The 26,677-nt window shown below is 38.3% G+C and overlaps 1 protein-coding gene across 2 annotated transcripts in view; it reads left to right on the top strand.

Moving 5' to 3' along the window:
* The window catches only part of CCDC30 (coiled-coil domain containing 30), a 118,852-nt gene that overhangs the window by 69,563 nt on the left and 22,612 nt on the right, over positions 1-26,677 (top strand). The window contains exons 7-12 of one of the 2 annotated variants that reach the window (XM_025419693.3): positions 141-381; positions 5,594-5,773; positions 13,668-13,871; positions 16,594-16,748; positions 25,232-25,394; positions 25,905-26,017. In XM_025419693.3, the coding sequence (XP_025275478.3) occupies positions 141-381; positions 5,594-5,773; positions 13,668-13,871; positions 16,594-16,748; positions 25,232-25,394; positions 25,905-26,017 (1,056 nt within the window). The remainder of the gene's footprint in view (positions 1-140; positions 382-5,593; positions 5,774-13,667; positions 13,872-16,593; positions 16,749-25,231; positions 25,395-25,904; positions 26,018-26,677) is intronic. The other variant, XM_049093958.1, reaches the window with a different exon arrangement.

Genomic DNA, 26,677 nt, shown 5'->3' with positions numbered 1-26,677 from the left:
TTATAAGAGTAAGATAACTGTTCTGCTAAAGATTTCAAGTTGAAAAATTTGCTTGCAGTACTGGTTGATATTTTTTTTCTCCATATTCTGCTACTATAACAAGCATTTTGACAGTTTTCTGTTGTTATATTTGTACCAAGTCCTGAACAAGGAGAAAGTAAGCAGAAGGAAATTGCAGAGGAGTCAGTAAAAGAGGGCACTTTGCCAAGAGAGAGGCAGAAGGAGGACTCACAACAGAACCAAGATATGAAGGGTGAAGGACAGCAGTTGACCTTGAAGCATGAGGAAGTCATGAGGCTTAGTGAAGAGCTGAATCCTATAAATCAGAGCCTCCGGCAGTCTCAGAGCTCAGGGGATAGTTCAAATGACAGTAATGCCCAGGTAGGTGCTGTAAACACTTGCTCTGACTAGGTCCATTTCCTCCGGCCAGCTTTGAATGTGAGCACCATCTTTATATCAACATTAATCTATGTTATTAAGCAAGATCATCACCATGGCCTGAATGGTCATAAAATGGCAATCAGGATCAGAACTAAGCCCATCAGCTGATCCACTTTGTTATAAAGGGTTCTTAAGGCTTCATTTAGGCTCAGCAGAAAGAAATACTGATTGGTTGCCAATGTGTGCCCCCCGGGGAGGCAAGATAGGGAGGGGCAGGATCTGGGCCATATTTTCTATTCATAGTGCCTGGCTTAGATGTACAAAATAGTTTGGGTGGGGAAAAGACCATAGATTTGGAATTGTTTTAGGGGGATCCCTGGGTGGCACAGCGGTTTGGCGCCTGCCTTTGGCCCAGGGCGCGATCCTGGAGACCCGGGATCGAATCCCACATCGGGCTCCCGGTGCATGGAGCCTGCTTCTCCCTCTGCCTGTGTCTCTGCCTCTCTCTCTCTCACTGTGTGCCTATCATAAATAAATAAATAAATAATTAAAAAAAAAAAAGGAAAAAATGGAATTGTTTTAAATTTGGCTTTTGCTATTTACACAAGATCTGCCCGCTGGAGAAATCAAGGGAGTTCCTGCCAACCACACCTCAGCTTTTATACCTCAATTTTTCAGGTTCACTCCTGTACAAATTAAGACTTCCCAGGATGCCTGGGTGGCTCAGTGCATCTGCCTTTGGCTCAGGGTGTGATCCCAGAGTCCTGGGATCAAGTCCGTATCAGGCTCCTTGCATGGAGCCTGCTTCTCCTGTCTCTGTATCTCTCTCTGCCTCTCTCTGTGTCTCTCATGAGTAAATAAATAAATAAATAAATAAATAAATAAATAAATTCCCCCATATGTACCTATCTAGGAATTATTCTGAGATCCACAGAGGGAGGCCTTTGTGCACATATGTAAAGCAACTTGAAATGACTGATAATATGCATTTAAAAATGGCTTCAAGTATATATTTAGGGGAAAAAAGGCAGAGTAATAGCAAAGGAAGTCAAAAATATATTTGAGAAGAGATTCAAATATAGAGTCTGAAAACTGAGGCAAGTCACAATAAAGAAGGAAAATAGATACCTAAAAGGAGATTCAGATACATTTGGAAGAGAAGGGAGCCATCACATCCATTCAGAAGACCAAAGGGGAACATAACACCAAATGTTCAAAAAGAGGTTAATTTTAAATCCCCCAAGAAGTTCGTTCCCTTCGTTGGGCAGGGAACAACAGCGTAGGAGGCTTGGGAAGAGGCTGAGCACTGTGGTCACAAAGATTATAAAATCTTTGTTTATAAGCTTAAAATGATTAATGCACTTACAAAACAATGAGTTGGAGAGTATGAGAAGTAGCACCCCAGTTCATTTGTTAATTTTATTTAATGCGTCCTTTCTCATTATTTGAAGAATCATCTCCCTATACCCAGGAGAGAGGTAAAAAACTATTAAATATATATAAATTATGTGGGACATCTGGGAGAAGAGCCACTTTGTGAAAGGGCAGATGGTTCTCTACACCACATAGCCTCAAGGGTTTCACTGAATTCTTGCAGAGTTCACTAATTTTGTTCCATAATAATGACTTTGAATTATTGAGAGAAGGGTAAGTTGCTCTTACTCGTTTATCTGACCATTATTAATTGAGTATTTATAACATGCCAGGCCCTGGTGTCAGGGCACATATGGCAAGAGACAAGATAGATGTGGGCCTCATGAGAAAAAAGAACATATTTATATTTTGAACTTTACATTTCCCAAAACAGTATCGCACACACTATTTCATTTGCATCTTTAAGTAAGCAGAGAAGAAAAGATGTTTTAGATAGATTTTTTTTTTCCTTCAGGGTGCTGTGTAATGATAATTTCAGAACCTTTTTTCTGTGCAGAAGGTCCTTTGACCTACTGGTGGCTATAAATTGCTCTACTTTTTAGTTCTTGGGTATGTGTAAATTTTTGGTCTTCACTGCTGTTGTTGGTTTAGTGTCTAGTGCCTAGCTGCTTATCCATGTGTGCTGCATCTTCTTAATCTTATAACATACACATTTAAGCAACTGTAGCTTGAGACCAGATACCAAACTTTAAAGAATGCTTATAGATAGTAAATACATAGAAAAAGAATTGTGAAAGCCTTTTTTATGAGTAAGTAGGTGAGCTCTATTGTTCATACATATTTGTGATATCATTTGTGGCTGCTGATCGCATTTGGTGGCATAATTTCTGCTGTTCAACAGTGTTCCAGGTAAGGTTGTGATAGCTGAATTCGAGATTATTACCTCCCCAATGTTTGTGAAACAAACTGGAATCACCAATAATTAATTTTATAGGTTTAAAAATCTAGCTTCATGTTTTTCTGTAACATTTTTAAATATTTGCTTTGTTCCAGGACTGTACTAAATACCTTGTGTATATTAAGCAACACAACGAGGCAGGATATTATTGTTGCCACTTTACAGATAAGGAAAACTGAGGCCTTAGGTTAAACCATTTTCCCAGAATGACACATCGTGGTGGAACCTGAGTTGATCTACTCTAGAGTTTGACCTCTTAGCTGCTGTGTCATTTGCTTCCCTCTGCTGAAAAATTCAAAGAAAGCATACACTTCTCATGTAAAGCTAATTTCCTGAGGACTGGCAAGCTGTCTCCCGGAGGCCCTCCCAGGGCGTCTGTTGTTAGGCTTGCAGGCTCTGAAACTTGATGCATTAATCCCCTTAGAATAGATCTGTGTCTTGGGGATAAACTCACATTAAACCAAACTTTTGAAACTATTGGGTAAAATCAGAATATCAGTTATTATTTTGTAGTAATTATAAACAGCACTTGAACATGTTAAAATGAACAATACATTTACCTATAGAGAGCTGAGAAAGACAAATCAAAATCTGAAGGATGTTTGATGAGTAGAGAGTCAGAACCATTGGACTTCATTTAATGACTGACATATTTACAGGTTGGATAGCCTGTTCCATCCACATTCACTGGATGAGAATTTTTTTTTTTAATTTTATTTATTCATGAAAGAGAGAGAGAGAGAGGCAGAGACACAGGCAGAGGGAGAAGCAGGCTCCGTGCAGGAAGCCTGACATGGGACTTGATCCCAGGTCTCCAGGATCATGCCCTGGGGTGAAGGCGGCGCTAAACCGCTGAGCCACCCGGGCTGCCCTGGATGAGAATATTTAAGGCTCATAGGCTTTAATTATTTCCACAAAAGGAATGATTCTGTCATTGGGACCAGTATATGGATTTGGTTCATGTTAAATTTTTATTTTATGAAGATAATATTTGAAAATATTAAAAGCTAGGTTTTAAGCATATAAAATTAAGATAATGCTGGTTCCAATTTGTTTCATTTTAATTCTTAAGGAATTATGAATTGAAGAGCCATTACATACACATCATCTGGTCTTAAGCCTTTAATTTGCAGATGAGTCAGCTGAGACTCAGAGAGGATGATTAGCTTAATAAGTCTGTTGATGGATCAGGAAAGGACACTTAATATTCTTTACTTTGCATTACTACATGGTTCCTACTAGCCTGAGTGAGTCCAAACACTTCTGTAATAATTTTCTGCCAAGAAGCATTTTATATGGTAGGGAAAAAATACACTTTATGTTGGTCACTTGACTGGTTGACCGGTAGTTTCTTTACTAGTTGCCTATCATGAAAAATAGTTTGCATTTCTACTCTGGCAAAGTGACTTGACTAGAAAATGTAGGCAAGAAGAACTATTGTTCTGGTTTTTCTCATCTTCAAAACAGGCTAAAAACTTTGTACATTGGTATAAAAGGGGTTGCTTCTCTGTATATTTCTGTTTGGGCATGTTAAGTGGCCATACGGGCTGCTGATTACTAACTGATTATTAAAAGCTGCCATCAAATAAATAAATAAATAAATAAATAAATAAATAAATAAATACTGCCATCTGATAGTTAGATAAGAAGCTAGACTGGTTATCAAGGGTTTCCAGGCTTCAGGAGAATTCTTGTTTTCAGATGGAAGCAGAAGGCCCTTAAAATTAAGCTTGGTAGCATCCACAGTAATGGGTAATGTTACTGAGTGCTTATTGTGCACTAGGCATCATGCTAAGTGCTTGCATGCCTTTTCTTCCTTTTCTTACCCTTTACTCCATCCAGCAGTTATCATTATTATCCCCATTTTAACATGAGGAAAATGAAAAGCAGGAAGACTAAGTAACTTCTTTAAGATAGATTCAGGACTGAAACTAATTCCAGAGTTAGGGTTCTTAATAATTTTCCATTAAAGAATTTTTTCTAGGGAACTTAGACACTTGCAGCTCTAGGACAGGCAAATTGGATTCAGACTGCCTTTTTGACTAAACCAAGATTGGAATTAAAAGGCTTTACAGGACTTGGGGAATTCTGTGTTGCAATTCTGTTGTAAGCAAGAGAGAACTAGACTAATGACTTTCTGGGCTTTCCAGAAAGTCACAGGCAGGAAGTACACTGGACCCAGACTCAGGAAACTCTAAATATATGTCATCTATTGAATGGGATAAGGTTGGATTCTTTGTCTACATAGCACCCCCACGTGAGCCTACCGGTTAGAAAACCCAGTGACTCCTCCTTTGGTCAAGGTGGTTTTATTGCCCTGGAGACCTGACAGGAGGGTGTGTGGTTGTTAAATAGTAACTGAAGAAGAATTTTCTGGTAGTAACAGGAAAGCAATGAGTAAGACTGGGAATTTAAGATCTCCTGCTAAATGTTCTCTCTCTCTCTCTCTCTCTCTCTCTCTCTCTCTCTTTCTCTCTTTTGCCAACAGATACCCCCCCCAAAAAACACACACACACATACAGTGTATACTTTCCTTCTTCACATACTGGCTCTTTGAACTCCTCATTTAAAGCATGTTTTACCCTAAAATGATCATGCTTCTGTTTCCCTTCATCGGTATGAAAAGTGAGAAAGTTAGTTGTCTATACTTAACTGGTTTGCTCAAATGATTTCTTTGATATTTTCACTCCAAAATAGTAGGAATTAAGTTATATGAACATGTACCAACTAGCCATAAATATAAAAAAGAGTAATTTGCTGTCGGTAAGCCAACTCCAAGAATATTCACGTTCTGGCATTGCTGCTTCTGACAGCTAGAACCCATGTTTTACCAATATTCTTTCAAATTGCCCATGTTCCTCTTTTAAAATGTTTGTTTAGCCTCCATCATCTGAAGAAAAATTGAAATACCAGCAGCAAGAGGATGTACAAAAGCTTCGCCAGAATTTGCACCGGCTCCAGGTTTTGTGCTGCTCAGCCGAAAAAGAGCTCCAATATGAGCGGGGAAAGAACTTGGACTTGAAGCAGCACAATAGCTTACTTCAAGAAGAAAACATTAAGGTAATTCTGGTGGGCATAGCCTTGACTGGGGGGGGGGGGGTTGTTTGGGGGGAGGTCTCAGTTGCTAATTGGCCAAGGGGACAAATGAGTTTGAATTCCCCAGCTGCATAATTCGTGATAGGACCCACAGATGTGTGGACAATGTGAGCTCTCTGATAACTCACTCCGACTTTGCCCTACCAAGTAGGTACACAGTTCAGTTGTTTCTCTGCTGTTGAACTTGTGTGTGTACTGTCAACCTGTAAATGTGGAAAACTTTTTTAAGTTACACAGTCTTTTGAAATCATTAGCTAAAACTTGTAACAATAAATTTGAAGGACCTGACCCCAAATGCTGGAGGTCCTGCTCTAGTTCTACCTATAAACTTATTTATCCCTAAGAGCTCTATTATTATTGGTTGAATCATATATCAACTGCACCGAGGTACAATTAATTCATAGGAGGGCAAAATTGTTCTTCCTGACATGAGACTATCAAAAGTTAGGAGGACAGCCCCCAAACATGCTTGTTTTAAAATTATCTATATAGAACTGCCATCCAGAAAGTCATCTAAATTTTATGAATCACATAAATATTCAGACTGAACCATTATGTAAAATAGTGCTTCCTTTTAATTGAAGTTCGATTCTGTAAATGTATATTAGGAGCCTAGTTTCTGTAAGTCCCTATCTAAAGTTCTGGAATTCAACATTCAACAAGTATGTGCTGAGTATTAAGTCATAGCCTAGGCAGGAAATCTTGTTAATGCTGAGGGTTTAACTGTAGGTAAAACTGATACAGTTCTTACCCCTCGTCTGTAGAAGTCCATGGTCAAATCCTGCCTGCCTCTTGTTTTTTTTGTGAATAAAGCTTTATTGGCCCACTTTATTGGCCCCCTTTATTGGCCATTAGCAGATTTGAGTAGTTCTAACAGAGACCATGTGGCCTACAAAGGCTAAAATATTTACTCTCTGGACTATTACAGGAAAATTCATCACACCTAGTGTAGTGGGAACAAGGTACCTTCTTCAAAAAGTGACCTAAGAATGGATTAAGAAGGGTCCCTACATTTTAGGAACTCAAAATCTAGTAGGGAAGATACAGAAGAAAATAAATAGTCATTTATGTCAAACTTTAAGGGAAGCCCTTCTAAAGAGTCCTACTATTCCAGGATTATTTGAAGAAACCTCTTCCTTATCCTTACCCTTCATGATTTTTTGAATTTGAATATATTTTCTCAAGCCTTTGTAGTTTTAAGTTAAATCTGAAATTTCCTTATAAGAGGGGCTTTCACTTTTCTTTTCAGACACATTTCTGAGATCATTTCAGCTGTCTAACTCTGAGCGTATTCAAGCAATACTGTATCTTTCTTAAGGTGTAATAACCAGAGCAACACACATTATGATGCCTTATCTGTGGTTGGCACCCCAGAAATATTTGTTAAATTAATGAATGAGTCCTTTAGGGATGGGTAAATGATAGATTGGTAAAAGTTCTGTTCTAAATCGCCTTAATGGTGGGGTAAAATATTGGCCATTTCAATAATGAGATATCAGTGTTTTGGCTGGTTCCTTAGACAAAGCACCTAAATGGAGTCATTACAATAGCCAACTACCTTTTTATTTTTTTAATTTACTTTATCTCTTATAAACCTCCCTACGGCTGTCAAGGGTCAGCATTTTATAGATGAGAAACTGTCCAAGGTTGCAAAGCTAATGCATCATGGAATCAGAATTTAAATCCAGGTCTGTTTCTCTCTTTCCTGTGAAGAGTTAACTTTCTGTATTACACCTCTCCTCAACTTGGGATCATCTTGGAACCTCAGCTTTGCAAACTAAGAACTTACTTTTAAAAACCCACTCAGAAATATCAAACTCTGGGTCTCTGGCTAATGTTAGACATATTTAAGATTAATTAAGAAACTAGATTATTAATTTATTGCCTTTAAACCATTTTATTATGACCTAGAACACTCAGAAAGTACATAAAACCTAAAAATAGAGTTTAACAAATTGTCGTAAAGTGATTACCCATGTAACCACCACTCAGGATGAGAAACAGCACATTGGCCACCTACTAGCAGTTCGTGCCTCTTTCCCATTGTAATTCCATCACCTTTCCGTTTTAGCCATAACTGCTAATTTTGACAATAACCCTCTTGCTTTACTTTATAGTTTCACCACCCATATATGAATCTCACACAATATAGTTTAGTTCTGCCTATTCTTGTGTCTATCTTCTTATGACCTACTTTGGAAGGTCCATCCATGTTGCAGTATATAGCTATTGTTCATTTCCTTTGCAGTCTATCATAAGAAATTGCCATTATTTATTCTCTGTATGGTTTATGGACATCTTATATGTTTCCAGCTTGGGGCTATTAAGAAGAATGCTATAGGCTTGCAGAGCTTCGGGCAGAGAGCTGTTCTGCCCCCACCAACACTGAGACACTATGCTGGATCCTCTTATTTGTGATTGAATACCCCAACCTAAAGCTAAAGAAGCCCTCCTAGATGCACATCATTGGCCATAATAGTGTTTGCTCCACTGTTATCTCGTTTCTTCATTACCAGCATGGCCAAAATACTGTGTGTGTTAGCTCTATGACTGATGATCACAGGTCCCGGAAGCCTTTAGCTTTCTTGGCCTATGGAGGAGGTAGACAATATATTATGAGAGGACTCAAAACTTTTCTATTTGTAGCAAGAAGTTTAGGTCTCATAACCCTGAATTAATCAAATGCACCAAATTTTCCAACATTTGATTTCTTCTTTTCTCTCATTTATTTGTTTTTTCTCCTATTCATTAGATCTGCCTGCATCTTACTCAGTTTTTAAGGCTACATTGTTCTTTTTTATTTATTTTTTAACCTCCTAACTCCATTCACATATTGTGCCCACCCCCTCACCTCTGTCCCCTCTGGTAATAGTGTGTTTGTTCTTTGCATTTATGAATTCATTTCTGTTTTGTTTTGTTTGTATTGCATTTCACATTCCACGTATAAGTGAAATCACATGTCTTCCTCTATACATGGCTACCTGGTTCTTGAAAAATGAAAGTTCCAGGCAGCACCGGTGGCTCAGCGGTTTAGCACAGCCTTCAGCCCGGGTGTGATCCTGGAGACCCAGGACGGAGTCCCACGTCTGGCTCTCTGCATGGAGCCTGCTCCTCCCTCAGCCTGCGTCTCTGCCTCTCTCTCTCTCTCTCTCTCTGGGTGTCTCTTATGAATAAATAAAATCTTAAAAAAAAGAAAGAAAAATGAAAGTTCCTAGCTAATAAGTTAGAGAGCCTTTTGAGAAGACACCTGTATTTAATAGGTTTGGTCCTGTCAATGAAGTTTAAAAAGCTGTATCAATCCTCCAAAATAAAATGAGAAAATGAGAGAGAGAGGTTGAACTAGTTTAGAGTGGCAGGGAAGGGGACAAAGAAGGATTTTTACTGGAAAAATAGGAAGCTTATTAAAACTTGATCTATAATTTATTTTTGGTAACACCAAAGAGACTAGCTTATTACAGTAGTTTTTCTCTATTGATCTATATTGACCACCAATGATATCAAGGCATATTAGTCCCGTAGAGTTTCTTTATTTCTACGCACATGCATTTCTACTCTGTTTAATAAATCATTTTGATCATTTTTACATATCTGTTAACATTTTTGGAGATGGCATATCTGGTGTTCAGAACTTAATGCAAAAGGAGGTATCAGGAGCTTAGCTCTCTGGACGCTTGAGCAGCTTTTATCCAAGGACCTTTGCTTTTAAACATAGAGCATAAGAGCATGTTATTTCAGATATGTTCATTTATTGAATGTAAGACTCTTTCTTGAATAGTGAATGCACAAAAGGATCTGAGTAATGCCTCTATTTTTCAAAAACTGCTGTTGTGAACACTTGTATACATGTGTTCTGATGTCCATCCATAGTACGTATTTCTTTAGGAAGAGAGTGGGAGTGAAATCATAGGGTATATATGACTTGCACTTCTGCTAAAGGTTTATACTCCTACCAGCAGGTATGAAGTTTTCTATTGCTCTACATTCTCAACATTTCTTGATGCTGTCAGACTTTACAATTTTTGCTAATCTTATATGTGTATAGTGGTAGCTCTTAGCAGTTTTAATGTGCATTTCCTTGTTTTAAAAATGAAGCTGAGGGGGATCCCTGGGTGGCTCAGCAGTTTAGCACCTGCCTTTGGCCCAGGGTGTGATCCTGGAGTCCCGGGATCGAGTCCCACGTCGGGCTCCTGGCATGGAGCCTGCTTCTCCCTCCTCCTGTGTCTCTGCTTCTCTCTCTCTCATTCTATGTGTATCATAAATAAATAAATCTTTAAAAAAATAAAAATAAAAAAATAAAAATGAAGCTGAACAGCTTTCTATATATTTATTTGACATTTGAGTTTCTATTTTGTGAAACACTTGTTCAAGATTTTGTTTACCTTTCTGGGGGGCTTCTGTCCTTTTCTTTCTTTCTTTCTTTCTTTCTTTCTTTCTTTCTTTCTTTCTTTCTTTCTTTCTTTCTCTTTCTTTCTTTCTCCTTTTTATTTTCCCATTAATTTATAGGAATTCTTAATTTATGAAGCCTTGATCAGGTGTGTATTATGAACATCTTCTACTCTATGGCTTATATTTTCACTCTCTAAATATATGTTTTGATGAATCAAAGTTTTAAATTTTAACCTAATCAATGTTTGCCATTTATAACAAGGGTGGCTCAGTCAGTTAAGTGTCTGCTTTCAGCTCAGATCATGATCCCAGGGTTCTGGGATCAAGCCCCAAGTTGGTTCCCTGCTCAGTGGAGAGCTTACTTCTCTCTCTCTATTCTTCTCCCTGGCTCATGCTCATGCTCTCTCTCTCTCTCTTGCTATCTCAAATAAACAAATAAAAAATCTTTGAGAAAAAAAAAAAAGGAAGAAATCACTGACGACCTCAAAGTCATAAAGATATTCTCCTACATTACTATATTGTCACCTGGGCCATAAGAATATTAGTATATATATATGGTCTGTTTCCAAGCTCTCTATTCTGTTCCATTGTCCTATTTTGTCTATTCTTGAGCCAATAACATGCTATCTTAATTATTTCAGCTTTACATAAATCTTAATATTTGATAGAGCACATCTTTTTTTCTTGTTGTTCTTATTCTAGGATGCCTTGGCTACGCTTGGCCATTTGAAATTCTGTATAAATTTTGTCATCAGCCTGTCAAAGTACACGCACATACCACATGTACTCACACATATACACATATTTACACACATGGTCTTTTGGGATTTCTACACTGAATTTATACACCAAATCTATAGATAAATTTGGGGAGAATTTAAATCTGTATAATATCAAATCCTCTACAAAATGTGTATATATTATATTTAGGTCTTCTTTAATTTCTCCCAGTATCATAATTTTATTTGTGGAGGTCTTATACATCTTTTGTTAGACATACTCCTAGGTGCTGATACTTTCCATACTATTGTAAGTGGTAACTTTTAAAAAATTTCATCTTCTAACTATTGCTAACACAAAAATGTACTAAGTTTTTTCTAATAAAAACCTTGCCATGCTTTTAATTACTTCCTTATAATTTATGTTTATATTATTCTGTATTTTATATATAAGCAATCATACCATCTAAGAATAAATATGATTTTCCTTCTTCCCTTCTACATACATGTTCCACCTTTCATTCTTTATCCTTGTTCTAAGCAGTGGCTAATATAGTGCCAAATAGAGCTGGTGATAGTGGGTACATTTTCTCCTTCCCAGTCTCATTTCATTGAATATGTCTTGTAAGGTATTTTTTTAAGACTTTTAAAAATCACATTAAGAAAATCCTAGTGTTCATTCAATGTTTTGTGATGAGCACATGTTGAATTTTATCAAATTACTTTTCTGCATATTTTGATTTTTAAATCTGTTAATATGGTGAATTACATTAACTGATTTTCTAATGTTAACTCAACTTTGCATTCTTGGGATAAACCCAACTTCATCCTAAATTATTATTCTTTTTCTACATTGCTGATTTTAGCTTGCCAGTATTTCTTTGGAATTTTTGCATCTTTGTTCCTGAATGAGACTGGCCTGTCATTTTCCTTTCTTATAACATCCATGTCAGATATTGGCATTAAGGTTACCCTAGCCCCTTAACATGAGATGGGAAACATACCCTTTTTCTGTTCTCTGGAGGAGTTTCTAACAATAAATTACAATTCCTTCTTCTTCAATAACTGTAAGAACTGATTTCTGAATCCTTATGATTCTAGAGTTTTCTTCTAGGAAGATTTTCAATTACTGATTCAGTTTCTTAATAGTTATAAGAAATCACACTTTTCATTTTTTCTTGTTATCAACTTTGGTAAATTTTATTTTTATAGAAATTTTTTCTTTTCATTTAAATTTTCAAAATTTTTACTAAAATTAGTCATCAATTTTTAAATATAAAGATAGTCCCTTTACTTTCATGGTGCTAAGTAACCTGTGATTTAAAAGAGGTTGGCGGGATCCCTGGGTGGCGCAGCGGTTTAGCGCCTGACTTTGGCCCAGGGCGCGATCCTGGAGACCCGGGATCGAATCCCACGTCGGGCTCCCGGTACATGGAGCCTGCTTCTCCCTCTGCCTGTGTCTCTGCCTCTCTCTCTCTCTCTCTCTCTGTGACTATCATAAATAAATAAAAATTAAAAAAAAAAAAAAATAAAAAAAAAAAAATAAAAGAGGTTGGCAAGGGGAAGAAAAGGAGTCGGGGGGAGGGCACCTGGTTGGCTCAGTCAGTTAAGCCTCCAACTCTTGATTTTGGCTCAGGACATGATCTCAGAGTTGTGAGATGGAGCCCTGCATCAGGTTCTGTGCTGGGTGTGGAGCCTGCTTGAGCTTCTCTCCCTCTCCCTCTTCCCCTCCCTCCCTCCTGTGCACTTGCTCTCAAGAAAGAAAGAAAAGAAAAGAGAGGAGGGATGGAGGGAAAGAAGGAGGAAAAAAGGAAGAAAGAAAAAGAAAGAAAGAAACAAACAAACAACAAACACACACTTGGGCTGCAATGAAGAGAAGAGATAAGAAGGGAATAAAAATGGAAGCAGCAGGACCATGTTGTTATCATGATGATCCAGGCTAGAGATGATGATGTCATACACAAGGGTGGTGGACACAGATGGGCTGATGCGACACACGTTGTGGAGGCAGCATGCCAGCAGGTGCCAAATGGGCTCATGATGAGAAAGGAAGGCTCGGGGATGACTCTCAGACTACTGGCTCAAACAGAACTTTAGGTGGTGGCATCACTTACTGAAATCAGGGAGATTGAGGGAAAAAATGATTTTTGATATGGACAGACTCAAGGAGTTTTATTTTGGCAGTTATGGGCATAAAGGTGGTATTTCAAAACCACTCTCAAGGCCTAGGGTAGTCCAATGATATTTAGAAGTTGGGTAGCATTAGAGTGAAAGGACCAGGAAGGAACACAGAAAAGAGAAAGGAGAAAACCAGCAGAGTCTATCATATAGACTCCAACAGAACTTTCTGAGATGGAGGGAGTGAACACTACCTAAGAGTTCAGTTTGTCCATTGGATTCATTTTGGCAGTGGGGAGATCAGTAGTGCCCCTGGCATAAACTGTTTCATGGAGTAGTGAGGATGAAAGCCAGCTTGTAGGAGATTGAAAAAAAGGATGGAAAATGTTCAGATGATGCGTGTATAGAAACTCTTGGGGAAATTCCTCTGTCCAGCTGCCATCTGCCATCTGGCTGGATATACTTTGGCAAATCTTACTAACACATGACAGCTCCAGAGAGGTAACCATCCATGTGACATTGGTTATTTGTCAGCTCTTGGGGGACTGCACTGCTATGAAAAGTGCTTATCCTGGCTCAATATTCGTCTTATTTCAATGCTTATTACTATCACTCTGTTTAATCCCCACCTCTAGATCAAAGTTGAACTAAAGCAGGCCCAGCAGAAGTTCTTAGATAGCACAAAGATGTGCTCTTCACTCACAGCAGAATGGAAGCACTGTCAGCAGAAAATCAGGGAACTGGAGCTGGAGGTACAGGCTCAGAGCATTAAATCACAGAACAACCTGCAGGAAAAGCTGGATCAGGAGAAATCAAAAGTTGCTGATGCAGAAGCGAAGGTAATTATCCTCGAGCTTAATAAACAGCATGCACTGAATATCACAACTGAAATCCTATTTCCCTAAGGATATTAAGAAGTAGTTACAATGCCAACTTGATAGAATTCTCGGGTTTTTCTTTGCTCTTCCATACTTTCCTCTCTTTTGACATCACCTGCTCCTACCGTTCCAGTAAATCTCGTGTTTCTTTAAACTGCGTGAACTTTAAAAGGTTAAGTTTCATTAAAGCTATAACATGAACTTAAAGTAACCGATTGAAGCCATATGACTTTTGTTTTATACTTTCAACTTTTAAAAGATTTATTCTCCTCTCATTTGTCTGTTGATATGATATTTACTTTGTAATTTTGGGGAGATTTGTGTTGTGAAATGGACTGTTTTTGAAATAATGCCCCTGCATTTCAGATTGCCTAACACCAGGTGGCAGTAGTATGTAACAGTTGCACATTTTGGTCTGTGGGTTGGAGAGTCAAATTTCACATAAAAAAATAAATCATAAAATAAGTAAATAAATCATTTCATCAAACCATATAAGTATAAAATAAATATCTAAGAGTAGATGACAGCGAGCAGCCCGGGTGGCTCAGCGGCTTAGCGCCTCCTTTGCCCCGGGGCCTGATCCTGGAGACCCAGGATCGAGTCCCATGTTCGGCTCCCTGCATGGAGCCTGCTTCTCCCTCTGCATGTGTCTCTGCCTCTCTCTCTCTCTGCGTGTGTGTGTCATGAATAAATAAAATATTTAAAAAAAAAAAAATAAATAAATAAATAAAAGTAGATTACAGCAATCTTAATTATGCTCAAAAGCCTAATTTTGAGCTAAAGAAACCAGAACAAGAACATTCATACCGTTTAATTTCATTTATATGAGGTTTAAGAATAGACAAAACTAAGTTATGATCTGAGAATGGGATTGTCTTTATTAGGGTCACTAATTGGGAGAGGACTAGAGGGAATTTTCTGTGGTGCTGGGAGTATCCTATACCTTGATGTGAGAGACAGTTGTAAGTGAAACTCCATTCAGTATGCTCAAGATATGTGCACTTTGTGTATATTATTACTCCATTAAAAAAGTAATTGGTGGGCATCTGGGTGGCTGGCTTAGTCAGTTAAGTGTCTACCTTTGGCTCAGGCCATGATCCCAGGGTCCTGGGTTGGAGCCCCCAGTCGGGCTCCCTGCTCAGTGGAGAGTATGCTTCTCCTTCTGCGTTTAATCCTTGCTCATGATCTCTCTCTCTCTCTCTTTCTCTCTCTCTCTCTCATTCACTCTCTCTCTAAAATAAATAAATAAAATCTCTTAAAAATTTTTTTAAATAAAAAAACAGAAAAGTAGTTGGTAATTCCAGATTAGTAAAAAAATCTAAATTTAGACAGTACTAAATATCGGTGAGCATTTTGTACAATAAGGAGTTTTAAATATTGACTGCAATTGGAAGAATAAATTAACATGAACACTTTGGGTTTTTTTTTAAAGACATTTATTTAGACAGAGAGCAGCACATGTGAGAGTGTGGGGAGGGGCAGAGGGAGAGGAAAGAGAATCCTTAAGCAGATTGCGTGCTGGGCATGGAGCCCCATGCAGGGCTCCCCAGGACCCCAAGATCACGAGCCAAAATCAAGAGCCAGATGCTCACCCGATGGAGCAACGAAGGCATCCCAGTATGAACACTTTGGAAAACAATTTAGTACTTGTACCTGCCTCTGTCTCTGCCTCTCTCTGTGTTTCTCATGAATAAATAAATAAAATTAAAAAAAAAATCTTATCATGAATCTAGCCGCACTGTGAGGAAACCAGACATGCTCACACATTGCTGTTGGAAGTATAAATTGGCCTAATACCTATGGAGTCAGTTTGGCATTATCAAACAAACAAATAATAATACCTTTGCCCTAGCAAATCCATATCTCATAATTTATTCTAGAGCGATTGTTTGTAATAGCGAAAGACTGGAATCAATTTAAATATCCCATCAGTAGGGATCTATTTAAATAAGTTATAATATATCCTTATAATGGGATGGTATACATCTATAAGAGTTCCATATACACATATAATATGGAAAAAATCCCCAAATATAGTGTTATTTTTAAAAAGTAAAATGCAACTGAGGCACCTAGGTGGCTCAGTCAGTTAATTGTCTGACTCTTGATTTTGGCTCAGGTCGTGGTTTCAGTGTCAAGAGATCAAGCCCTGCATCGCACTCTACACTGGGCATGGAGCCTGCTTGAGATTCTTTCTCCTCCCCCTATCCCCTCTCCTCCTCTATTCACTCTTTCTCTATCTAAAAAAAAATATTTTTTAAAAAAGCAAAGCACATAATTATATATGATATGTCATCATCTGTGTAAAAAATATGCATACAAGGGAGAACTGTATAATATTTATGTAGGCATAAATAAATCCCAGAAAGGTACACAAGAAACTAATACCAGTGATTATGTATGTAGTGCAGGAAAACTGGCAGGAAGACAAGCTAGAGATGGGAAGGAGCTTTCACTATAAAGCTTCATTTACACAAACATCCGTTAAACTGTGTGAATGTTTCATATATTGTAAAACTTAGGTAATTTATTTTAAAATTAAAATAAATCTAGCCTTGCTGTTTACTTTAGACCAGATTTGTTTGTTAGCACTGTGTTTGCCAGTTCCTCATATGGCATATCCCTAATTGGAAAAAAAGTCAGACTTTGCTTAACATTTTATTGGTGAAATTTTTCCTTCAAGATTTTGGATCTACAGCAGAAATTAGAACAAGCTCACAAAGTCTGTCTCTCAGACACGTGTGCTTTGGGGAAGAAGCAACTCGAGGAAAGAATAAAAGAAGCCCTGGAAAATGAAGCTAAAACAAAGCAACAATATCAGGAAGAGCAACAAAACAGGTAAGAGGAACAAAGACGGCAGCTTCCCCCGGGCTAACCTAACCACCGAGTTTGCCAGCAATGTCAGTTTATGGACGTATTTCCTCAGTGTTCCCACTCAAGTGAACTCAGTTACACCAGACTTACCAACACTGTGTTCTCATTGTTGGTCTTGTTTGCCATTCACACTAGCGTGTCAGATTCGTAAAGGCAGGGATTGTATCTTGTTGCTTTGAGACACACTTGGTGCCCCCAGTCCATGTTCTTGATAATTGTATTGCCTCTGAAATATGATACTCTGGGATTTGCTTTTCTAGTTCTAACATGACTGGTGAAAAGGCAAACCAAATGAAATTGATGTTTGTATTTATCAGCTGATTTTCCTCAAAGAAGTCTCAAGTACTTTCCAGGTATCTTAATCATCAATAATCTGTTCCCAGATTAAGAGCTTTCTTTTTTATTTTTTCTCAAATTATTAGGATTACTATTAGAATTCTTACTTAGGCGATCTCCCTGGATACCCTAAACTTCAGTAACTGGTTTCTTTCTTTTTTTTCACAGTAATTCACATATATTTTAAGAAAAAGTTGGTTTTAGCTGCTGAAAAGATACGCAGACATTCATGTATATTATGAAGCTGAGAAATATACTTTCAGCTTTAGTTAAAAGCTCTAGTATAGGGCCTAGCACTCAATAGGTACTCAGAAAATAGTGAATGAATGAATGTTTGAATAAGTAAATGAATAAATGTGTGAATGAATAATGAGTTCACTGAGTGAGGTACAGTAGAAAAATATTTGTCTCACTGCTGCCTCTAACAGGATGGCAGGCCATCCTTCTGTTATAACACAGCTAGATCCTGAATAAACTATAGTCCGTATACCTTTTAAAGCTTTACCCACAGTAAAGCAAGAGAAAGCACCAACAGCAAAAATACAATAAGCTCAAACAAAAATGATGAATGTGAATAAACTTCTAAGTCAGAGGGCAAATAATAATATCACCTCGGGTTTGGGAAAAGGAGCTGAGGAAGTTTGCCTTAAGGTGGGAGAGTAAACTAGGGACTCTGATACTAAGCTGAGAGTCTTGAAGTGTTCCCTAGTAGGCAGCTTCCTGACTTCCCCAAATTATCTTTGGAGGAAAGCAAGCCCAATTCAGATGTGAAGGATTCCTATATATTAAGTTTAATCAGATATAAGCCTACAATAAAAAATTACCAAATGACACAAGGAAACTGGCTACCACAAATGATTGTCATTGGATACAACAAACACCAGATTTATAACCCCCAAGAACTTCTGCAACAGGAATTAAGAATAATAGATTGCAAAACAACTGTATGAGGTTTTTAAAGAAACAAAATATGAAGAAATCCTCATACCCTGTTAGTAGGAACATAAATTAGTACAGCCACTGTGGAAAACAGGATGGAAGTTCCTCAAACAATTAAAAGTAAAACCACCATATGATCCAGTAATTCCACTACCAGGTATTTACCCAGAGAAAATGAAAATACATTAATTTAAAAAGATACAGGCACCCCTTTGCTTATTGCAGCATTATTTACAATAGCCAGGATATGGAAGCAACATAAGCATCCATCAATAGACAAATGGATAAGAAAGATGTGATGCTGTACGTGCGTACACCCTCTGTAATGGAATATTATGCAGCCATAAAAAGGATGAGATTGTGCCGTTTGCAACAAATTGGATAGACCTGGAGAGTATTATGCTAAGTGAAATAAGTCAGACTGAGAAAGGTAAATACCATAAATACCAGATTCATATGTAGAATCTAAAAAAAAAAAACAAAAAAATAATAAAAATAAAAATAAAAAAAATAAAAAAAAACAACAACAAATGAACAAACAAAAAGCAGAATTGGATCTATAAATGCAGAGAACAAATTGAGGATTGACAGAGGGAAGGATAGTAGGGGAATGAACAAAAAGGATGAAGGGGAGTGGGTGATACAGGCTTGCAGTTATGGAGTGAATAAATCATGGGAATGAAAGGTACAGCATAAGGAATATAGTCAATGGTATTGTAATAGCATTGTGTGTGACATATTATGGTAGCTATACTTACGGTGAACACAGCATAATGTATAAACTTGTCAAATAACTACGTTCTACACCTGAAATTAATGCAACATGGTGCATCAACTATACTCAAAAATATTTTTAAAAAAGAAACAAAAGATGTAATCCAAGAATTGAACAAGGAAAAGGCTATTTAACTTCCCTGAAACTTGGTTTCTTATCTCTAAAGTGGGACTAGTAATACCAGCTCTATACTTCTTCTGTGAAGATCGCCCAAGACAAACTATGTAGAAGTAATATGTAATATTTCAGCTAGCTATAAGAAAATGAAATATGTAGGGAAATTCTTTTCCACAAAGAACTATATAATATACATTGTTTTGTAACCTGGAGGAAAGCAACCCCAATTTAGATATTTAGATTGTAACCTACTTTTTTCACTGTTCGGTTTATCTTCCATAAACCTTCTAGAACATTATTCTAATAACAGACCATAATTAATTTAATCCCTTATTGTTGTATATTTACATCTTTTCCAGTTTCTTGCTGTAATAAGCAATAACCTAATATCTTTCCTTGTAGCCAAATTTTTGTGTATATCCTTTACTACTTCCATGGGATAATTCTAGCAAGTACAATTGTAATTAATTATAATTAATTATAATACTCATTATGAAATTTCAGTTACTAAAGAGAAATATTAGGGCACATTAGTGACTCATTTGGTTAAGCTTCTGACTCTTGATTTTGGCTTAAGTTATGATCTCAAGGTCAGGAGATTGAGCCCTGTGTTGGGCTTTGCGCTGAGCATGGAGCTTACTTGAGATTCTCTCCCTCTTCCTCTACCCCTCCCCTGCTCGCACAGACCTGTGCACTCTCTCTCTTTATAAAATAAATAAATCTTTGTAAAAAAAAAAAGAGCTATATAAAATAAAAAGAACAAATGCTTTAGAATTCTGTCCTTTGGCAATAACCACTTCAAGTGGTTCATACATATTTCTCAGGTCTTTTTTCTACACATATGCATATATTTTTATTATTCGTATTTTGTTGACAAAAGTTGACCCCTTTAAAATATATTGCTTTGGGGTACCTCGGTGGCTCAGTCGATTAAGCATCTGCCTTCTGGCTCAGGTTATGATCTCAGAGTCCTGGGATCGAGTCCTGCATCATGCTCCCTGCTCAGTGGGGAGTCTGCTTCTCCCTTTACCCCTCCCCCTGCTTGTGACCTCTCATGCTCTCTCTCTCTCTCTCATAAATAAATTAAATCTTTAAAATAATATGTTGCTTTTGAGTTTGCATTTTTTACCTAACAATATAACATGGGCATCTTATTAGCTATGTTGCTTTTGAATTTGCATTTTTTACCTAACAATATAACATGGGCATCTTATTAGCTATGTAAGAGCTACATAATCTTGGTCAAGTTTCTTATCCTTTCAGTGCCTCTCCACACCTAATTCATAAGATTGTTGCGTGGATTAAATGAGCTTTAAGAGTTAGGTTATATTATCAGCATAGGGCACATAGTAAGCACTCGTATTAGTCAGGAATCCATCAGAATAGAACCAGTAAGAGAAATACATATTTAGTAAGAGATTTGGTACCAAGATTTGGTCTTATGCCATTGTGGGGCAGGTTACACAGTTTGTAAGGCTATCATCATTCATCTTATGCTAGAGCTCAAAGTCTGCAGGATGAGTGGTCAGGAAGTGTAGATGGATATGAAGTGAGAGTGCAATGACAAGCTAAACCCATGAGCACAGGGCAAAATCGTGAGGATGGACTGGACCCTGTCCCTGCCTCCAACCTTGATGAAGTAGGTGTCCTGCAGGAGAAAATGGTCTCCCTTATCAAGGAGCTAACTGAACACCTGGTCCAGGAGCTGGAGAAGATAGAGCAGTTGCAAGCCTAGCTGTTGCTTCACACAGAGGTGAGCCGCAGATACCTGGCAATGGGGATGAGCTTCAAAGGCACCTACTCTGACTTCCTGAGTGTAAAACCCAAACTGCTTTACTTCCACCCTCCATACCCTGTACAAGTAAAGTGTATCTCTTGTAGCCCAGTCTAACCAGAAACATATACAGAGGTAATTCCTGGACAAGTTGACACGTTACAAGTCAGGACTAAAAAGGTGTTATTATTATTATTGTTGTTGCAATATTTGATGTTATTTTTGTTACTGTTGTCATCAACATCTTCTTCAGTGAAGTGATAAATGTTCATCTGGCCCAGAACAAAATGTCTGAGAATAAGGCAAATGGCAAGAAAAGAGGCTAGAAAAGTAAGCTAGACTCGAGCCCTGCTGAACGTAACAAGCCACATCAAGGACTTGGGGCATGTTCATGGAAGACACTGGTCTACAGCTCTCCTTTCCTGTAACATCTCTATCTGGTTTTGGTATTAGGGAGATGCTGACATCATAGAATTGATTAATAAGTATTCCCTCTTCTTCACTTTTTCTGGAAGAGATTGTAGAGAATTGATATCATTTCTTCTTTATATGTTTGGTTGAATTCACTGGTGAAACCATCTGGGCTTAGTGCCCTATTTTTTGAAAAGTTATTAAATAGTGATTCAATTTCTTTAGTAGGTAGAGGTCTATTCACAGTATCTATTTCTCCTTGCATAAGTGTTGGTAGACTGTGTCTTTCAACGAACCAGTCTGTTTCATCTAAGTTATCAAATGTGTAGGCATAGACTTGTTTAAAAAAATATTCTTTTATTGTCCTTTTTTATGTCCATAGGATCAGTAGTGGTGATCCATCTTTCATTTCTGATATTAGGAATTTGTGTCTTCTCTGCTTCTTGATTACCCTGCCTAGTGGTTTATCAATTTTATTGATCTGTTCAAAGAACCATTTAAATTGTTTTTCTCTATTGTTTTCCTGTGTTCAGTTTCACTAATTTCTGCTCTGTTTTTTGTTATTTCTTTTCTTCTGCTTTATTTAGGATTATATTGGTCTGCTTTCTCTAATTTCCTAAAGTGGAAGCTTAGATTATTGATTTTTGATCTTCCTTTTATAATATTTGCAGTTATTTTTTTTTTAAGATTTGATTTATTACTCATGAAAGACACACAGAGAGAGAAACAGAGACACAGGCAGAGGGAGAAGCAGGCTCCATGCAGGGAGCCGGACAGGGGACTCGATCCCAGGTCTCCAGGATCACACCCTGGGCTGAAGGTGGTGCTAAACCACTGAGCCACCAAGGCTGCCCAATATTTACATTTAATGCTATAAATGTCCCACTAAGCACAGCTTTCGTTCCAACTCACAAATTTTGTAAGTTGTATTTTCATCTTCATGTAAAATACATGTAGTTCATAATATTTTTAACTTTTTATGACTTCTTATTTGACATGTATTATTTAGAAGCATATTGTTTAATCTCCAGATATTTTGGGATTTTCCAGCTATCTTTCTGTTATTGATTTTAGTTCCATAATATTATTTTAAACAGTTTTATAACATTCTGTTACATAACTATAATTTATATAAAATGCTTTTTAGACATTTTTGCTGTTACAAATAATGATGCAATGAATATCTGTGTACATAGACTTTATAATAAGTGTTATACTAAAAGAAGATGCTATGGTAGTGCATAGCAGAAACACCTAGTCTGGTCTAGGGAGCTCAAGAAAGCCTTCCTCAATGAAATCTGTTTAAGCTTAGTGTGAGGAACTTGGGATGGATAGCTCAATAGAGAATATTAGGGGAAAGAAGTCCTAGAAGAGGAAGATAAGGACAAGGTTGGAGTTGCAGGGGAGAAATAAGTGTAGAGGATGACTTATTTCAGGAGTGAAAAAAGTTCATTTTGCCTGGAACAAAATGTTTGGGGGCAAGAAAACGAGGCTAGAAAGGTAAGCTAGCTAGCAAGCTATATTGAGGTATTTGAACCTTATGATATGATGAGATTGTGATGTAGAAAGAGCACTCTGGTTGCTATGTAAGGAATGGATTGAGAGATTAAGGCCATTGGGGAAACCAGGAGGCTTCAACCCATTTATCTCTTAATTTCTTTTTTTTTTTTTAAGCTGGATACAGTGTACTTTATTGATGGTAATAACAACACAGGAGCTCCCCAAGCCCCTCCCCTTCTTCAGGGGTCTGGGATGAAAACTGTGGTGGTCTGGAGATTCTCAGTGTGTTAGGGGATGAATTGGGGCAAGGACTCCCCAGCAGCTGAGGGCCTCTCTCTTCCTCTTGCTCTCACTGAGGCTGGTGGTCTAGGGGTTTCTTACACCTTAGAGGCCATGAGGACCATAAAGTCCAGCCCCCAGTTGCTGTAGTCAAATTCATTGTCATACTAGGAAATAAGCTTGACCAAGTGGTCATTAAGAGGAATGCCAGCCCCAGCACTGAAAGTGGAAGAGTGGGTGTCACTATGAAAGTCTCAGGAGACAACCTGGTTTTCAGTGTACCCCAGGATGCCCTTGAGGGGGCCCTGTAATGCCTGTTTCACCACTTTCTTGATGTCATCATATTTGGCAGCTTTCTCCAGGCAGGAGGTCAGATCCATGACTAACACATTGGGGGTGGGGACACAGAGGCCATGCCAGTGAGATTCCCATTCAGCTCAGGGATGACCTTGCCTACAGCCTCGGCAGTGCCAGTAGAAGGAGGGATGATATTCTAGGCAGCCATCATGTCACAGCTTGCCATAGAGGCTGTCCACAGTCTTCTGAATGACAGTGATGGCATGGACTGTGGTCCTGAGTCCCTCCACGATGCCGAAATTGTCATGGATGACCTTGGTCAGAGGGGCCAAGTAGTTGGTGGTGCAGGAGGCATTGCTGACAATCTTGAAGGAGTTGTCTTACTCCTCAAGGTTCATGCCCACCACAAACATGGGAGCATCAGCAGAGTGGGAACAGATGATGATCCTCTTGGCCCCACCCTTCAAGTGAGCCCCAGACTTCTCCATGGTGAGACAGCAGTGGACTCCACAACATACTCAGCACAACATCATCCCAATTGATGTTGGTGGGATCTTGCTCTTGGAAGATGGAGATGGGCTTTCCATTGATGATAAGCTTCCTGTTCTCAGCTTTGACTATGCTATGGAATTTGCCATGGGTAGAATCATAGTGGAACATGTAGATCATGTAGTTGAGGTCAGTGAAGGGGCCATTGATGGCTACAGTATCCACTTTACCAGAGTTAAAAGCAGTCCCAGTGGCCAGGTGCCCAATATGGCCAAATTGACTTACTCCAACTTTCATCGTTGTGTCTCAGGGACAGGACTGGCACTGCACCAGAAGATATGGCTGCATATATCTAAGGGAGAGGAGCAGAGAGCCTTCTTAATTTCATTCATTGGCATAACTGGTTTATTTGTCTTTTTTCAAACTATATATAATATGGGAATTAATTTCTAACATTTCATTGGTGTTTTAAATTTTGACTTGCTATGTTTCAATGTCCATTTCCAACTCCTAGATTCTATTGCATATAACTCAATTTTCTTTAGTTCTAGCAATTTAAAACTTCCCTTTCAGCTCCAAAGCTTATTTCTTAGTCTGGCCCCTTGATCAGAAATTCAGAATGGAACTAAAAGAGTAGACAGTAATTGGCAAGAATTGCTCAGGTCTATAATGAATGAGATAAAACAGAGGTGAAGGGGGCAGTCCTGGTGCTGGGGCAGATATGAATCATACAAGGTAAGCTTATAGAGCCTGCACTTATATCCAGAGCCATGACAAGAGCTGGAGGTGCTGGAGGCTGAGAGATATGAGTTCCAAGTCTCAAATATCAATCTTTCCCAGTAATCCATTGGCTTTTCTGAAAACTGAAGTTAGAGAAAGTGAGTTCAGTTGTCCAGTGTCAGTAGTGACCTAGCATGTAGATGTTACTCCATCATCCTCATCATATTCTTCTTGATCATCTCCTAAATCCAAAGAGCCTTGTCAGAAATCCTCAGAAACTCTTCCACGAACTGTAGTCTGATGAGATTCCCTCTGAAGGAGTTAAGTACTTATGGCCCTTCTGGAAAAGGGTGAATTTCCTCATCAAACATGGGCTTATTTATGATTCAGCTCTTGCAGTGTTAACCTGTGTGCATTAGTATCAATAACATTTGTAACTAACAGCCCTATGTTGAACCAAGATCAAGGGACCCAACTTGTAAAGCCACAAGAACAAGTAGAAAGAATAAAAGATTCAGGATCAGAGCCCTACCTTCATCTTGTCCTAGCAAGTTAATTAAACCTCTCAGAACCACAGCTTCCTCTGTGAAATAAGGGAAATTACTTCCTCTTTGTAGGGTTGTCTTGATGTGAGAGAGAGAACTAAGAGAAGCATTTGTCACAAAAGAGGTCCCCTGTGCTGGTCTCTTTATTTTATGGACACGTGCCCTACCTCAATGAACCAGTAAAATCCCTTGTGATGATATAACAATTTTAGGTCAAAGAATTCCATAATTTCAGTGTGATTTAATGTACATTAATTGCTCTCAGGAAACTCCTAGATCAGAATGTAAATGAGCTACAAAAGCAAGTGAGCATCTTACAAGATAAAGGGAATCAACTGGAAATAACCACTTCTCAGCAACAATCCAGAATTCAGGAACAGGAGGCCCAACTTAAACAACTAGAAGATGAAAAAAGAAAATCAGACGAGGTAAGAAAAGCAAATAGATGTGCTTCTCAGTTTTCCTGTTCCATAGACCTGAGTAATACCTAATAGTTATTGAGTGCCTAGCATTTTACCCGTTAAGTGTATTGGGAAAGCAGAATCTACTCTAGATATCTCAAGCAAGAAAGGATCTAACACAGGGAATAACATGCTTACAAACTGTTGGAAGGGAAACTGTTGGAAGGGAAACGTAGGGGTGGAGAGAAGGTCAGAAAGAACTGCTGCTGACTTTCAGTAACTCCAGAAGTTCAGAAATCCCAGAGAAACCCACTCCTGCAGCCCCAGAGTGGGAGATTTGCAGGAACACTTCCTGAAGCCCCTGCAAATGTCTCGTCAGCTGTCTCTCCGTCCATTTACCTGCTAGTGCTAGAGGAGAACTATGGGTTCCCCCCGCAGTGCTGGAACTCTGCTGTCAAGAGAGTCTGGGAAATGTAGTTTTCAGACTTCCAACCTTGCAGCACAGAATAGACTAATTTTTTAAAAATTGTTTTTCAGCATCTTAAGAGCAACCAAGAATTGTCAGAAAAGCTTTCTGGGTTGCAGCAAGAGAAGGAAGTGCTACGTGAAAAATATGGGCAACTTTTGAAGCAGTTTGATGTCCATGTGAGGTAAACAAAAACCAGTTCCCTCTGGATAGGGATTTCATGCTTTTCCCACATACACCCTTTTCATTTGCCTTCATGGTTTTCTCCCTGCACATACTTTGCTCAGTCCGGATCACCCTCTCCCTGTTTCAATTCCTCATTTCAACTCATAATTCTTAGGCTAGGAGTCACCTTCTCTAAGAAACCATTCTTGGTGCCACCAGCCTGGGCTGAGTGAAGTGCTTGTTCTCTGTATCCTTAACAGCGCTTGGTATATGCCTCTTTGTATTTATTTCAGAACTTGCCGCATTATTTTGAAATAATGTGATTCACTACGTGTCTTCCTACCAGACTATAGGCTTTTCAAGGGCATGGACTATGGTCTTATTTTCCTTAGTCTACAGTATATACTAGGTGTTCAATAAAAAATGTGTTTCTGAACTTCTTGCTCTTTCTTCCATTCCCTGCTCATCATTCCACCAGATGCCTCCTGCTCTCCTTTCTGGAATGTAGCATAGTAGTTCAGAATATGGACTTTGGAGCCATATTGCCTGGGTACAAATCCTGGATCCACTAGAAACTAGCTGTGTGACTGTGGATGAATTATGTTGCCTCTCTATGCCCAAAGTCCCTCATCTTTAAAACGGGCAAAATAACAGCACTTATCTCATAAAGTTGTTGTGA

This window comes from Canis lupus, chromosome 15, assembly GCF_003254725.2.
Source record: "Canis lupus dingo isolate Sandy chromosome 15, ASM325472v2, whole genome shotgun sequence".
NCBI lineage: Eukaryota > Metazoa > Chordata > Mammalia > Carnivora > Canidae > Canis > Canis lupus.
The sequence above is the reverse complement of the archived record's forward strand: the minus strand, read 5'-3'. Positions and strand labels throughout refer to the sequence as shown.